Below are 18,214 nucleotides of genomic sequence, written 5' to 3'. Positions count from 1 at the left end.
GTTAAACAGCAAATACACTGTTGGACATGCATTCATCAAATACATGTATCAAATTGACATTAACATTTGTCAAAACAGTGGCAGAGATCATAACAAAGCAGCACCACTGTGTGAGCCATATCATCTTTGGAATACCAGAGGCATTACCAGGAAAGAGAAGGTAGATGTTTCTTTGGATAAGTGCTAAACATATCCTTGTAATACACACTCATAATATCCTCTTACACAGATACAACATAAAACTCTGTGCTCAGAATGTAAGTAAAGTCATTTTAGGTGTACAACAAGATCTGATCTAAAACATGATCATGTAGATGCAATACTATAAAATTGTAATTCCCTCATTCCTGGAGACGTATAGAAGAAATCAGAGTTAAGCAGGAACATGCAAGATCAATGTGAAACTGCAACACCTGAAAGAACCTGAAGCAGGACCTGCTTAATGAAACTCACTACACACTCCTAAAATACAAAAGTGTTCACAACAAAACATTACTGGTCAGTGGAGAGAGAATGAAGGGGAGGGGACTGGTGGGTGGCAGCAGAGGGTGTGTGTTGGTAGGGGGAGGGTGACAAAAGGGCAGGGAGGCCTTGGAGAGCAGGGAGAATGGAGTGGACAGTTGAAGGACAGTGGGAAGTTACAATGTGGGATGGAGCAGATTTGGAAGAGGCATTGAAAGGAAAGGGGGGGGAGGAGGTCAGATAGACAGAAGATGGTTTGTAAGTGACCTATTTTATATACCTAACCATACACTTCAGTATTACACAAATGTCCATTAAATTCATATTAATATATTCTTATTAGTTATAACATGCGAAATCTGCACCAAACACACATTTTCGTAGATGGCACATCATTATGCTAATTAGTATATTATGCTGTATGAATATTATTAATTTCATGTTAATATAGTCTTGCTACTTATAGCAGGAGAAGATGCGAACCAAACATAATGTGTTCTATACGCTTTTCCAAAGCGACATACTTACATATTCATTTTACTGATAATGACATATGGAGTCTGTGAAAGACTACTTGGAGTTATTAAAATTCTAAAATTACTATCTATTGTTGCAAAGCTCTGTAGCACATGCACTTGTATTCTAGAGAAAGTACATTAACACTAACTTTAACTATGTAACTCGGCTAAAAACAAGTATATAATCATAGGTTCTTTGGTGTCACTAGAATGATTGGAATTACAACTAAGTCTGTACTACCATTTGTAAAATGAATGTATTCATATGCAACTTAAATAATTTAAAATTCGTATGGAACAAGTTATGTATGCGTCAGATCTTCACTTGACAGAATTATTAACACACCAACAATATGAAACTGGATGGATATTTATACAGGGTGTTACAAAAAGGTACGTCCAAACTTTCAGGAAACATTCCTCACACACAAAGAAAGAAAATATGTTATGTGGACATGTGTCCGGAAGTGCTTACTTTCCATGTTAGAGCTCATTTTATTACTTCTCTTCAAAAAACATTAATCATGGAATGGAAACACACAGCAACAGAACGTACCAGCGTGACTTCAAACACTTTGTTACAGGAAATGTTCAAAATGTCCTCTGTTAGCGAGGATACATGCATCCACCCTCCATCGCATGGAATCCCTGATGCGCTGATGCAGCTCTGGAAAATAGCGTATTGTTACCCAGCTGTCCACAATACGAGCATGAAGAGTACCAGGGTTGCGTAGACAAGAGCTTTCAAATGCCCCCATAAATGAAAGTCACGAGGGTTGAGGTCAGGAGAGCATGGAGGCCATGGAATTGGTCCATCTCTCCCAATCCATCGGTCACCAAATCTGTTGTTAAGCGTACAAACACTTTGACTGAAATGTGCAGGAGCTCCATCGTGCATGAACCACATGTTGTCTCGTACTTGTAAAGGCACATGTTCTAGTAGCACAGGTAGAGTATCCCATATGAAATCATGATAATGTGCTCCATTGAGCGTAGGTGGAACAACATGGTGCCCAATCAAGACATGACCAACAATGCCTGCCCAAACGTTCACAGAAAATCTGTGTTGATGACGTGATTGCACAATTGCGTGCGTATTCTGCTCTGCCCTCACATGTTGATTGTGAAAATTTACAATTTGATCACGTTGGAATGAAGCCTCATCCGTAAAGAGAACATTTGCACTAAAATGAAGATTGACATATTGGTGGATGAACCATTCACAGAAGTGTACCCGTGGAGGCCAATCAGCTGCTGATAGTACCTGCACACACTGTGCATGGTACGGCAACAACTGGTTCTCCCGTAGCACTCTCCATACAGTGATGTGGTCAACATTACCTTGTACAGCAGCAACTTCTCTGACACTGACATAAGCAAACTACTTACTTTATTATTTTTCTCCTGTTTTTAATTTAATAATTTCTTTGGCTGTTTGAGTAATTTTTCGTCAACTGCATGAAGAATTGCCTTCTCCATTGCGGGTGTTCTCGTCATTCTAGGTCTTCCCCAGTCGCGAGTCATTAGGCTGGAATGTTCCGTGCTCCCTAAGACAACTAAAATGAGCTCTAACATGGAAATTAAGTGTTTCTGGACACACATCTTTTCTTTATTTGTGTATGAGGAATGTTTCCTGAAAGTTTGGCTGTACCTTTTTGTAACACTCTGTATAATACTGCAATATACAGTCAAGTATGTAGTATAGTACACCAGGTATTGTCTTTCAACCATTCCTCCCCCCTGCCTATGACTATCTTCTGGTCCAATACCACCCATTCCCCCTCCAAACCCCCTAATGTTCTCTCTTAAGCTTTTGTTCTACACAAGTTACTTATTTGTGATTGAACCTGTGACTATATGCTTGTTTTTAGCAGAGCTACATGAGTTGAGATAGTTTAATGTAGTACATCTATAAAACAAGTATATGTCTTATAGCACTTTGTAACAGTAGACTTCAATTTTGGAATTTTTTAATAACTCGTAGTAGTCTTTGGTGGGCCCCAAATATTGTATTTGTAAAATGAATATTAGTTATGTCACTTTGAAAATGAATGTAGAACCCATTTTGTTTGATTTTCATCCACACATGCTACAAGTAGTAAGACTACATTAATATGAAATTAATAATATTTGTGTAATACTGCATTCTATGGTTTAGCTACATAATGTAGCATACCAATGTCCCATTTTTGCAAATGTGTATAGAACCTATTATGTTTGGTTTAGATTTTCACATGCTATAACTAGTAAGAATTTATTGATATGATTTTAATGCACATTTAGGTATAATGAAGATTATGGTTAGATGTATAATACAGCTTACTCATGTACCATCTTCTCTCCATCCCCCGTGCCCCTTCTTCATACCACACCCACTTCCAAATCTGCTCCATCCACCTCCAAAACCTTCCCCTTCCCTTCAACTGTCTTCTTACCCCCCCTCCCCCCCAAGCAGTCCAACAGTCAAAAGACTCCACCCCTACCACCTCCTTTTTCCACCCTCTTCCTACCAACACCCATGCTCCCTTGCCACCAAATCAGCCCGCCCTTCATTCTCTTTCTACAGACCATCATGTTTCATTGTGGGCACTGTTGTGTTTTAGGTGTGTACAGTGAATGTCATTAAGCAGGTTCTGGCTCAGGATCTTTTAGGTGTGACAGTTGCTTGGTTTGGTGCCATGGCTGCCTTTCACATGGATCTTGCATGTTGCTGCATAAGTGCGATTTCTTATAAATGTCTCCAACAATGAGAGAATTACATATTTATAATAATGCATTTGCACAATCATTTTTAGATCAAACCTTGTTGTACATCTAAAATGGTTACATTTACACTCTAAGTGCATAGTATTACATTCCAGAATGAGATTTTCACTCTGTAGTGGAGTGTGCACTGATTTGAAACATCCTGGCAGATTACAACTGTGTGTCAAGCTACCCAAGCACGACTCACACCCCTTTCTCACAGCTTTACTTCTGGCAGTACCTCATCTTGTACCTTCCAAACTTCACGGAAGCTCTCCTGCAAACACTTGCCTGCGAAAAACAAAGATCCTGAGTTCGAGTCTCGGTCGAGCACACAGTTTTAATCTGCCAGGAAGTTTTAGTATTGCATTGTATCTGTGTAAGAGGGTTTTATGAGCATGTATTACAAGGATATTTTAAGCACTTAATCATATAAATATCCATCTTTCCTATCCAGGAAATACCTCTGGTAATTCAAGGATCATGAGGATCACACAGTGGAGTCACTTTGTTATGATCTTTGTTATTACATTTCTTCATTTTGTGAAGTGCACTATTTTACACCTCTCAGTTGCTGCATATATCACATGTACAAACATCACAGCAATGTATTGACTGTTAAATATGTCATATTGTGTTAGTGTACTCACGAAGTGACGACAGAACACACTTGTAAAAAAAGGTTATAATTAGGCAAACTTTTGGAGCCTGTGGCTCCTTCTTCAGGCAGAGGGGTTGAAGAGGAAGGAAGAGGAGTGAAGGAAAAGGACTGGAGAGGTGTAAAAAAAGGGGTAGATCTCAGAAAAGTCACTCAGAATCACGGGTCATGGAAGACTTACTGGGTGGGATGAGGAGAAAAGATTGATTGTTGGAGATTGCACTGGATGAGATCTGAAAGCCTGAGAGCTTAAATGTGGAAGACAGGGTAATATGTAAGACATAGATTACTGCTTAAACATTGTGCATGAGTTAATAAGAGAGAAAAGCTAAGTTAATTGCACATAACAGAGGTGAGAGGGGGCGGTGAAAAATAGACAGATGAGACAATGAAAGTTGTAGAAAACTAAAATGGATCGAAAAAAGAGTAGATATTGTGAAGAAATGCTGAGGTGGAATGTAAATTAAGGCCAGGTGGGTGATGAGGACAAGTGGTTTATAAGACCAGAAATATATTCTTCGGATGATGACATGTCAGGTAGACACATAAGATGCATTGTATCATGTAACTAATGTTTGCAAATATGTAATGCCTGTTTCTTCCTATATTCTGCACTGTATGATTTGTACACTTCATTAATTTTGCAGTCAAAAATGCACTTGAGAATGGTTAAAAGCTGAAATCATGGATGTGAGAAATAAATGAACAATGATCTCTAGTCAAATGGTGGAAATTTCTTTCAAAATGTTCTAAATGTCTGTGGTTTGCCACAAAGGAAAAATCATTAAAAACACCTGTTTTTATGAGAATTGATTTAGCCTGTTCATCATAAGTTTAACACACATGGCACAATTAGGCCATGTTTTTTTGTATTTTTTATCACTGCGTTTATGCCTTGCTGAGTCATACAGACACATATAATTATAACAGCCGAAAAATGAAACATCAAAAGCTACATATGAATAATTCATAAAAAAAATCACAAATTACAAACATATACAACCAAACATAATCTCTGCAGAACACTGTGAAGTGCACGGCAGAGGGTATCTCCCATTTTACCAGTTATTAGGACACCTCTGTACAAATCGTGATTAGTCTAACCTTTCTTTTCAAACCCTGTAGGAGCAATACATAGAGTGGGGTTGTATTATGTTCCTAGATTAATCATTTAAATTTAACTCCAGAAACTTTTAAAGTAAGTTTATGTGGGATAGTTTTGTGTCTTTCCTCAAGCATCAGCCAGTTCAATTCTTTCAGCATCCTTGTGACACTCTCTCATAGGTGACCATCCTTCTGCCTTTAGCAATGTTCTAAGATGGGTCACACAAGTGTCTTGTATTCAGTTTCCTTTCTAGACTGATGGCATTTCCCAAGCATTCTACCAATGAACCACAGTCTCTTACCTGCTTTACCTATGAGAGAGCATGTGATCTTTCCATTTCATTCTTCCATATTGTTACACCAGGTTTGTATGAGTTGACCGATTTCATCTGTGACTCATTGATGTTATAGTTAAGGGGTACTACTTTTTTTTTTCATTTTGTAAGATGTACTATTTTACGTCTCTCAACTTTTAAAGCAATTGGACCATCTTTGCACTGCTTTGAAACTTTGAAATATTATCAAGATCAGATGGAATATTTGTGCAATTTCTTTCAGGTAGTACTTAATTGTAGATAACAACATCATCTGTGATAAGTATGAGGTTACTATTAATATTGTCTTCAGGTCATTAGTATACAATATGAACAGCAAGTATCTGAATGCACTTTTCTGGGACGCACCCAAAGTTACTTCCACATCTGTTGGTGACTCTACATCCAAGGTAGCTTGCTGTATCCTCTGTAAGAAATACTCCTCAGTCCAGTCACATTCCTTTCACTTGATACCCCTTATGATAGTACTTTATGGTAATAGGAAGAGGCAAGGTACTGAGGCAGTTGCTCTTCAGAAATTGAGGAATACTATCCTCTGTAAGAAATACTCCTCAGTCCAGTCACATTCCTTTCACTTGATACCCCTTATGATAGTACTTTATGGTAATAGGAAGAGGCAAGGTACTGAGGCAGTTGCTCTTCAGAAATTGAGGAATACTACATCTACCTGGTTTTTGGAATCCATGCTGGTCGGCATGAAGGAAATCATCCTGTTCAAGATACACCATTTCATTTGAGCTCAGAATACGTTCTAAGATGCTACAACAGATCATTATCAAAGATATTGGATGCAGTTTTGTGGATCTCTTCTCCTGCCCCTCTTGTAGATGGATGTGACATCTGCTTTGTTCCAAATATCTGGGTATGATTTTTTGTTCAAGAGATTTTACAATAGTCAGAATGTTACGTGTTTACTGGTGTATTCAGTGCAAAAGGGGTGCTAAAATGGAACTGAATCATACCTGTAAACAACAGCATTAAAATAACAGAAACTTCTTAAATACTGCACTTACCAATGATTGTAGACTGTGTGTAGTATATCATACTTGTGCATAGGTGTATTCCTCAGTAACAATATGAGATTTATTGTGGAACTGTGTTAGGCATCATTCACTCAAAATCTGAAACACAAACACAGAAGAAAGAAAAATTATGGCAAACCATTTAGTTCAGAGCTACTTTCTTTCTCAACACAGTTGTTGTAGTGTCTAGGAAGCCTTCACATTTGGATCACTAGACGAACAATCAAACCAGTTGTATTAATGAGTTTTATTACAAAAAGAAAATTACAATTCTTAACTTTGGCAATTACACAGCTGTGTTTCAAGCAAAGGGCAACATACAAAATAATCAGCATAAACAATCCCAACTGGTGACACCCCAGTTCAATAGCAGCTATTGAACTGGGCTGTCACCAGTTGGTCACTGCGCTTATGTCCTCTTCACATAGGGGCCACTGCTGTTGCATTGTCGTCCTGGAGGGATATCAGCCTTCTCTTCCCTGTTGTTCCTGACTGGTGTGCCAGAGCTTGACTTTATGCCATAACAGTTGTCAACTGTACTCTGGCCTGTAGAAGAGTCACTGGAATTGCCAAGTAGATAATTATATTAATTTCTACACTTACTTCATTTTTAGAAACTTCTTCAACAATCATTTCTGTGTAGCCTACAGGGCTTCACTTCTCTGACATTATTTGTGCCACTGCTTCAATAGTTTCTCAATTTCTGTGACAGTGGAGTGTTTGTCATTTGTTGCCAAGTAATGTTTCAATGATACCTAAATCATTTTGACTGCTTTAAAGTGGCATTAGTATAGTGGGAGCCTATGAACTCTGTGACCATGTTTTTAGCCATCTCATCACTAACATTTTGTTGAAACTGTGGCCCCTCTCTTTCTCTTTCTTTTTCTCTCTTTCTTACTGTCTACTAGAACTATAAGTTCCTTCTTACACAAATTGCCCTGAATATTCACACTGTGGCCTTTCAAACATTAAACAAAATTGGCTTTTCATTGCTCTCGCTGGAGCTATATCTTTACTGACTGAATGGTATGGGGATTACCTGTTACAATGACAGATGACCAATTTACTTTGTCCAATAGTTGCAAATTGAACCACTTGTGAAAACTATAATGGTTCATCTTTGCATCGCAGTTACTTTTTTTTTTCAATTTGTAAACCAGAAGACTGTTTTGTATGAAAGCAGATGAAATTCCAGCATTCAAGATACTTGTGCATTTCCCATATACTATTGTCTGCCCACTCTTTTCTGACAGAGTGGCCAACATTTACCCACATTACATCAAGCCCACAATGTTTTCAAACAGCACTTTAAAAATGTCTCTTAAAAATCGACAATGTCACACACTGCTGTCACCTCTCATCTGTTTTACAATAAGGTGACAAAAGTCATGGGATGCCTCCTTATATCATGCCAGACTCCTTTTGCCCAGCCTCGTGCAGCAGCTTGATATGGCTTGGACTCAACGGGCAGCTGGAAGTCCCATGCAGAATTTTTGAGCCATCCTGCCTCCATAGCCATCCATAATTGTGAAATGTTGCTGGTGCAGAATTTTGCGCAAGAACTGACTCAAATATGTATCATAAACGTTCATGTCAGGTGCTCTGGGTGACCAAATTATTCACTCAAATTGTCCAGAATGTTCTTCAAATCAATCGTGAACAATTGTGGCCCAGTGATAAGGTGCACCATCATCTGCAAAAATTGTTTGGGAACATGAAGTCTATGAATGGCTGAAAATGGTTAATGATTAATTCAGCTTGACCAGAGGATGCAGTCAATTCCATATAAACACAGCCTACATAATTATGGAACCACAACCAGCATGCACAGTGCCTTGACAACTTGGGTCCATGGCTTTGTGGGGTCTGTGCCACACTCGAACCCTGCCATCAGCTCTTATCAAATGAAATCAGGTCTTACCCTATTGTCTAGTGTCCAACCAATATGGCCACGAGCTCAGGAGAAGCTCTACAGGCAATGTTCTGCTGTTAACAAAGGCATTCACATTGGTCATCTGCTGCCTTAACCCATTAATGCCAAATTTTGCTGCACTGTCCTAATGGATACATTCATCATACCTCCCTCACTGATTTCTGTGGGTATTTCACACAGTGCTGCTTGTATGTTAACACTGACATCTCTATGTAAACGCCACTGATTTTGGTCATTATGTGGGGGCTTGGCCACTGTGTTGTCCGTGGTGAGAGGTAATGCCTGAAATTTGGTATTCTTGACACACTCTTGATGCTGCCGATCTTGGAATATTGAATTCCCTAATGACTTACAAAATAGAACATCCCATGTGTCTAACTTCAACTACTGTTCTGCATTGGAAGTCTGGTAATTCCCACCATGTGGCCATCATCACATCAGACACTTTTCACATAAATCGCCTTTTCACGTGCCTGCAAGTGACAACTCCGCCAATGCACTGCCCTTTTGTACCTTGTGTACATGATACTGCATATCACTGTCCAATGATTTTAGTCACCTCAGTATAACTTTGTGTCCATTATATTTTTGTGCTGGAAATTGACGGGTCTGATAACTGTTAACAAAGTACTCTTACTGCTACCTAATACATGAATATTTATGCCTTACAAACAGTAATGAACATTTTCTTTATTTTTTAATTGGCTGGTCTTCCCTCTTGTAAAATCCATATATGTGTCAACAAAAAGAAACTTGTTGGATTGAGTCCAAGTTTGTTACTTATTGTTCTGTCTTTCTATTTTTACAGTTGTCCTTAACATCGAAGAAACAAGTTCCTTTCTCTGTCCTCAACAGTATGTTTCCTTACAAACTTCCATAACAGTGTTTTTATGAATCCTCAAAATGTCTGCCGTTCTTTTGACTGTCTTTGCTAAAAGTTATACAGTCACCCATTGTCTCTCTCCTTCTCAAAATATTCCAACACTGAGCGCACAACCAATGTGTCTGACCAAACAAAATGTGAACAGAGCACTAAACTTTTCATGTAGCAACCACACTTTTCTTCTCACTTCTTCTCCAAACTTGAGACGTGCGGTAGTGCTAAACAAATTTTATGCACAGGGAAACAAAGCACTCAACAAAACAGATCAGAGCCTCTAGGTTACCAACCACAAGCTTTATCATCTGCAAATGGCTGTAGTAGCCATAGGAAGGACATCTGGCAATGGTGACCAGAACAATAGGTGCAAACAAGTGGATTCTCTGAGTGACTGTTACAGTGGTAGAGCAGCCCTGCAAACAGTGAAACGTCAGTCACTTGTTGTCCTGTTACAGGTTTAAGACCTTTCAGTTTTATCAACAATGTACTATTCTGTAGTGAAACCTTTAGCATATTTAAGCAATTTTAACTTAACTGCAGTAAGACTGACATTGGTTCCCTTTTCTACCAGCCATTTTATAGCTTCCATAGCTCTTTTTAATGACCCAGTTTCAGCTGTAACAGTACATGAAGCATTGTATGCAATTTTAATTATGGAGGGCTCCAATTTCAGCAGAAGATTACATAAAAAGTTTTGAAACATTTCTTTATTCCCATATACCTGATGATCTTCAGGTTTTTTTACTATCAAAAATCAAATGATACACCCTCCAGAAACCACAGTTGCCTTTAAATGCCAAAAAGCTTTTCTCATTTCCCTTTTGAATCTTTATTCCTTATGGTAAATATGCAAAAATATTTTTCTAGTACCACTTTCTGTCTTGTCAGTCCTCACATTTTGCATCACATGCCTTATTCTGACACAGCCCTCGTTGAGATAGTAAATTGTGTTTCTCACAACTGCATTCTTAAATTTCACAAAGCTGACAATGTCGCCACTGACAAATATTGTTTCTTTCTGTTGTTAATTTCATACAACATACTTATGGCACTAATACCCTAATGTTGGATGCCTATAAATTACAATAAGGATGATAGTTATTATCACTGATTAATTGAAAATAATATTTATGTTTTGAAAATTAAAATTATAAATTAAATGATATGATTTTCATGCTTTAGTGTCACACTGTAAGCATTTTTGCTGCTGTCATACCATGATCCATTAATATCTCCACTGTAACATACTGCAAGTTTGGGTACAGTTTTGATTTCACAAAAACTCACAGAAATGATTATGTGCCTGTTTATTGTTCACTTATCTGAAAAATGGATGTGTACACTGTTTAAAATAATGGTACTTTCTGCAGGAACAACTGCCCATTCTGAGGGAAGTGATGAGTTGCATCAGAGGTACAAAGACTGGCAAATAAACAATGAGACTGTGAAGCAATTGGAACAGAGTGAAGTTGGACGAAAAGGTCTTGCAGAGGAAGCAGTGAGACGTTATGGAACCAGCTGGCCAGGAATAGCATCATTGGTATCAGACGTTCGCACTGTGTGTCCATTGCTGCATTTGGCAAGACAAACTGTTCCACCCATTCCCTTCTATGTTGTGAAGCAACCACGAGGTGAAATTGCTGATGTAGATGTTGATGTTGATGCAATATTAGGTCGCTACATTCCAAGAAACACCGAACAGAGGCGCTATGTGACAGCTATGCAGCAAGTCTTCTACCGCTTTGTTGCCCAGGGTGAGCTCCGCCGCCGGGAAGGTGGACAACAGGTGCTGCTAATTGAGCAAGATGCTAATCCTAGTAATGAATATCCTGATTGTGACATGTGGCTGAGTAAAGACATTGTTCCAAGATATGGACGTGTAGACTGAAAATATTTTTGACAGAACTTGTGTGCTTTTGAGAAGACTTCACACAGGCAGTTCAGTGAAAGAAACATGTATTGCATGGTCAGTTGTATGAAATAATTACATCATCAGCCTGTGATATTTGCTAGTCCCTCTATTCACTTTAGTTTGTTCCTCATTTACTTTGGAAATAAATCAAACTGCTGGCTGTCAGTTGGTGGGTACTAAAATTTTCGTCAACAGCTGCATATTTGAGACCAATCAGTCTCAGGGACTTTTTGATGTTTGAGCAAAAGGAAATTAATATCTTGGGTCTTATAGATGTATACAGTTTGTATGGACAAAACTATTTTATTGAAAAACTTTGACTTTTATAAAGAAACATAAATTTTCCAATATTTGAGATACAATAAAACTTTTTCTACCATGAGAACCAATATTAGAGTTGTACTGACAACAGTTTTCACTAAAAAGTATGGCGTAGCAAGCTGAGAAGAAGTTGAAATACATTCCTGAGTCATAGCACCACCAGCATATGCAATAGATAAGCCAGTAATTAAATGGTTGTTTTTCACATCAAAAATTAAATTTCAGAAGACTTTACTCTCTTTATTCCATCACATTATTTAGATGACAAACTGGTATGCTTTGACAGTGTTTAAAAAAATTAACTTCAAACAAAAGAGTGTAAGAATTTGTTTTATGTGGTCAATTTTGTCTGCTGATGATGTATCAGAGTGTTGTACATAAGAATGTGTTGAATATCGTGATCAGAGAATGTTTTGAATAACAAGCAAATGTTAAATGCTTCGCTTGTACATATATATATTACATATATTTAGAAAGAAAAGTTGTCTTGTAAATGTGAATACTGTGCTGTTTCATTTTACAGTAACATATTTTGGTGTAATATGTCATGCCACCTTCTAGGAAACTACTTCTGCCTTCAGCTAAATGTGTGTGTATATATATATAAATGTTTGTGTATAAAATAGTTCACCTGACATAAAACATAGTTATGAATACCAGTTGTTGTTGCATTTACATTTTCTTGTTGCCCCCTCAAGTTAGGTGCTCTGTGAAAAAGCATAAGAAGAAGGGTAAAGAAAACAATGGTCTGTTAAGACATACATGGACATGAATAATTTATGTCATTAAAATATGAGGATGCAGTGTATGTGTAAATATTGTCATATTAAAGGAAAGCATGAGGAAAATTTAATGTATGACAGGAACTGTTATTTTCAGCACTATCATTTCATATTTTGTGACTCGGACACTGTTTGGGTTTATATCTGAACTGCATATTGAGGTGTGGAAAAAGTTTTTTAATCTCATATGATGTATGAATTTATAGTGTTTCACTGTACAGTAAGTGCTTTCTCTGATGCAATTTTGTCATTGGTGTACTTATAATTGTCAATCTATTGATATCTTTTGATGTTTCCATTTTAACGTGAAATCTTCAGTGACATCTAGTTTGGTACGACAGTAAATACAACTCAGATCACACAGAAAACTTAGTTTATTTCTCTCTCCATCTTAGGAGAGGTGATCTTTCACTAATTTGATATCTGAAATCATTAAGGAGCAGGTGGATCTTTTCTTGTATGAACTTCACAAAACTAAGAAAACATCAGGTTACCAATCACTTTATAAATGGTATAATGTTCAAAATATGGAAACTCAGTTTGGTTTTAAAGGTTTCACCTGTGTGAGAAACTGAAAGAACAAAGGGATTTGAATGTAACAATAATGGAAATTTCAAGACACAAGAATAAAAATGTGTAGGGGCAACCACTACTTTTGATGAGTAACAGACCATTGGTTTTAAGCACATGCTCTTTTATGTAGGTTTAGTGCAACTCTCTCAAGGACAACAAAATGCACACTGTGTGCATGTGGATGACACTGTGTGTGTGTTTGTGTGTGTGTGTGTGTGTGTGTGTGTGTGTGTGTGTGTGTGTGTGTGATTATTAAAATGTTAACAAATAATGGGGTTCAAACATCCCCATGAGCAGAGAAACATGGGACACAGATATAACCACAAATGTAATGCTAACAGGAAGAAAACTGCAAAACTTTTAATAATATATGTGTAATGATCAGTAAGTCATGTACAAAAGACTGAAAAGTATGAGACTAAAGACCAAGAGAGTGGCTTACAGTTATAATAATAAATATATTCAGACATGGAAAGGAAATGTAAACATATGAGAGTATTCCTCTACAATGCAAGCTTCCACATGTGGACACATTGGTATTCTCTATGCTGTGTTGAAAATTGTCTGTGTTTTACAAGAGACACTAGTGGTGAGTTAATGAACAATGTATGATGTTTGATGTAGTGTGCTCTCATTCGTTAAAACTTTATTCAGTTTTATTTCCAGTGTCATCTCCTCTCTCTTATGATGGTTCAAAATTTTCACATATAAAATGCATCAGTACCAGTCATTTAGACAGTGATCTCCTCCAATATTCACACTTATGTTTAAAATATATGCATTTATATGCATTTTCAGATAAGGTAAATTGAAGAATACATAAAAGGCTTCAATGGCTTCAGGTATATCTTACCAACAAATAACTCTTCCATTCTCTCTTCACTTTTTGGATGCATAGAAGCCTCTATGCACTTACCATTTGTCACCAAAAAATGAACCCTTCTGCTGCTGTCTCACTTTTGCAGCAATCACTACAATAGTACCACATATGTTTGGTACATATTTACTGAAGGTTGTCATTAGTCTGACACTATGAGATGTCAGCTCTTCATCATTTACTGAAGGTTGTCATTAGTCTGACACTATGAGATGTCAGCTCTTCATGATATTTCCATCAGTTTCATTGTTACTTTCTAATTGTTTGATGTGATGGAGGCAGCATACGAAACTCATAAATGATGCTACAAATTTATTGGCTACTCAACTGGCAACATATACTTGTAGCAATTTAAAGTTATTCCATTTTTCAAATATTTACAGCAAAAGTGAGTCACAAAAGAAGAAATGGAAAAAGCCTACAGCTGTGTTGTTGGTTGCTTCAGGTATACATTATTTCATATGCTATAAATTATTTCATATGCTGACACACTGTTTGAAAATGTCCATTTATTTCCTTCAACTATATCATGATCAACAGATAGTGGCAGCAGAACAATCAGTTGTCATCACATCCACACTTACAAACAGAGCACAACTCTGAGCAGTTGTTTCACTTGTGACACTGTAGACAGGGCAATTTTCAGACATGTTAAATCATATTTAGCACCTGTGGCACATGAATGCTGTAGAGTAAATATCTTTCCCTCACCAAAGAAATGGTTCACAGTGTGGAACGCTCATGAACTTGATTGGTTTCGTAGAAAAAATGACATTTCTGTCGAACTGGAGACCACAGTGATTGTTTGCTTCAAAAGTAATTTATTATCTGGTACAATCACATTCATCTCTAGAAACAAATATGATTGTGCTGGATAATAAATTACTTTTATACAGTTTTGAAACTTTTCCACAAGTATTATTCCCTTTTTGTCTCTCCATTTTCAAAGATCATTTTTTCTGTTGACTGATTAACTTATTGTTATTGGCTTTACTCAGTTTTGTATCTTTTCTTAAGTTTAATCTTACTGCAGATCTCTTCTTGTGAATCATATGCAGCACTTTCTGTATTTATATTCTTCTTCCCAGTTCGTCTTAATGTTTTTCCATTAATTTCATATCATTGCCTGGGTAACTGCTCGTCACTGCTGTAACTGCAACAAGTCATGTATTCCTGTCCTGTCATTGTGTTTCCGACAGAATTTCAGAATTTATCATCTAAAAATAAAGTTTCTTCACAAACAGTTGCTGGTATCTACAAAGGACATTGTTTCATTGGAAAGTAATAAAGATCAGCAAAGACAAAGAAACACAAAGTTCTACATCTTTCATCCTCATATTTTCTGAGACATATAAAGGACCTGAACTGTTTTCTCATTACTGCTATTAGCACCCTATCTTAATTTTTGTGTTAAATGTCAGATTCAGGTGAAACTGTTCCACAGTTGTTCCAAATGCTGTAACAAAATATTCGTAGTTCTGTTATTTTAAATATTTTTTATCATCAAGTTGATTTTCTCTGTATTGTATTCTGTGGCATTTATATTGAGAATTATAAGCAGCTTTGAACTAGGAAATTTGAGCTGATGTGAGAATGTGTAATTTATTTTGCTGTAACTGTCTTCTTGCTTAGTGACAATGTCTTTCATTATGAGGATAAATCTGTGTAGAATGAAATGAATGTTTATATTCCTAAACATTTACTTAATATATGACTACCTTCAAAAAAAGTGGGAATGAAAGCTGCATGCACAATATTCTATTTGTGTATAAATGCAGAAGTGACTGATGACTAGGTTTTGATAGATAACAGAAAACTATTGATCTCATGAACTGATGGTTCCACCTTAACTCAAGTACTTTTTTTCCATGTGTAACTAAGCGCACATACTATGCAGAATTTAGTGAAGATTTATTAAAGCCATATTAGGTCCATGCATGCCATTGAAATATGAATGTGTATAGGAATTAAAATAAAAATGATCAACTGCAACCAAACAAAGTACTGCTAGAGCCAAAATTATTTTAATAAATTTACAAAAGGTGTCCATGTTTGAGAATTTAAAATGTGAGTAACAACCTGCATTGGGGTGGGTAATACATTAGCAAGTTTGTTAAAACAAAGTGTGGTCATGTATGTTGAATGCCCTTGTGATTTTAATTTATATATGATGTTACCACATTTTACTGTATCATGTTGATGTATTACTAGTTTCTCTATATTCTGAATAAATGATAAACTTTTGTAATAGGTTCCATTTCAAAGACTATAACATATAATACTAATTTTTTGGGAAATTATACAATGACTGGTTTTTAAGTACTCTACCAAAGTGCCAAGATCTATACTTATTTGTCATTATGGCACAGTAAATCTATAAAGAAAGTCTTGTTTATTATGATGTGTGGTAGGCAAGAATGTCATTAGAAATTACAATTTTCTTGGAACTGAGTTATGTACTGTAAAAATGTACTTTATCTAACTAAGGGGACTAATGCAATGAGCTTTTTCATTATATGTGGCAAATTGTTTGAACATGTCATTGTACCTCTGCATCTAGAACATAATATTTATGAGATCATGTACAAAAATCCATCATCATTTGAGTTTCCGTAGTAACATCATTTAAAATTAATCTTTAAATGATGAATTTTGTACTATTATGTTTTGTAAATAATTTTTCAGAAAATGAGACTAATTACTATGCTACTTTTGGATCACATATCTGTTCCTGTAATGTATAAAGTATTTTCAATGTTTTGCAGATACCAAGAAAAACAATTCAGTATTCCAAAGAGAGACTGATTGTACCAATTTTTGAATGTAGTGATTTTTAGGAAAAAATTTTGTATTTTAAGTGGCATTAGTAACCTAGTGTCTTTGTACAATGTTATAACAGCTGTACTTGCTAACCTATTAAAGTGTATGATATCCATTAATTATTTGTTCCATTTTAATTTAAAATCTGCACTTTTACCTACATCTACATCTACATTTACATCTATACTCCGCAAAACACCGTGAAGTGCATGACAGAGAGTACATCCCATTGTACCAATTATTAGGGTTTCTTCCTATTCCATTCATGTATGGAGCATGGAAAGAATGATTGTCTGAATGCCTCTGTGCATGCTGTAATTATTCTAATCTTGTCCTCATGATCACTGTGAGAGTGACATATTCCATATATTATTAGGAAATAGTTACAAATATTTTGTAACAGCAACCTCTGTATTACAAGAATTTTAATGTTACATTTGCATCTATAAGGCCAATTTTGGTTTGACTATACCATGGTTTGTTAAAATTAAACTTACCTGATCCTAATGACTGTCAATTTTAGATTGTGAAAACAACGAGTGACAGCACGTTATGTTGTCAGGATCTTTCATATCAGACAACACATTTCCTATTACTATGCGTGAGGTGTTTGATTTAAGAACAATGGCAGAACAATCACTGCCCAGCCCCTGAGAGAAAAGAGAGGAAGTGTGCTCAAGAGACATGATCCACCAGAAGAGAATATGATGGCAAATCAACTAAAAACTTGTAGTTCCTCTCTGCATACAAAATAATTGTAATTTAACTGTGGTGGATTAAACAAATATTTTGTACACAACCACAGGTAGCTGGTATCAGATGATCATATTTCCTTTAGACAAATATATGGTAGTTTATGAGCTTTGAGCTAGCAATCAGTGGTGTCCAAAACTTTTGGACTACTATATCAATTGGAATAAACCATCATGATCACAAAAACACTGTGGTGTGAATCTGACTTTGCAGCACTGACGGCTTTCCAACTCAAAAATTTCAAGGATGATATGGAAACCATTGGCCATCAAGAGGTACCACTGATATTGATCAGATAGCTTCTTCAGTTTCCTAACCCAATCACAGTGTTCCCAGACCAGCCACAATCACAACAGGTAACATTATTAGGAAAAAATACAGATCTGCTGCAGAGTACCACGGGCAATAATGTATGATAAACAACATACTCTGTAGTCAACTGTGGTTCCACAGCATTGTATACCTCTATCAACTGTACACAGACTTGCTTTACAGATGATGATCATGTAAATGCCTCAA

The 18,214-nt window shown here is 36.5% G+C and overlaps 1 protein-coding gene across 3 annotated transcripts in view; it reads left to right on the top strand.

Moving 5' to 3' along the window:
- LOC126354472 (neurotactin) overlaps positions 1-17,061 on the top strand; it is a 234,173-nt gene extending 217,112 nt beyond the window's left edge. For 2 of the 3 annotated variants that reach the window (XM_050004175.1, XM_050004174.1), the window contains exon 9: positions 11,028-17,061. In XM_050004175.1, coding sequence (XP_049860132.1) covers positions 11,028-11,545 — 518 coding nt within the window. In that variant the 3' untranslated portion in view covers positions 11,546-17,061. The remainder of the gene's footprint in view (positions 1-11,027) is intronic. The other variant, XR_007565333.1, reaches the window with a different exon arrangement.
- Positions 17,062-18,214: the final 1,153 nt, after the last annotated feature.

The sequence above is a fragment of the Schistocerca gregaria genome, chromosome 3 (assembly GCF_023897955.1).
Source record: "Schistocerca gregaria isolate iqSchGreg1 chromosome 3, iqSchGreg1.2, whole genome shotgun sequence".
Lineage (NCBI taxonomy): Eukaryota > Metazoa > Arthropoda > Insecta > Orthoptera > Acrididae > Schistocerca > Schistocerca gregaria.
This window is presented reverse-complemented; position numbering and strand designations above follow the sequence as displayed.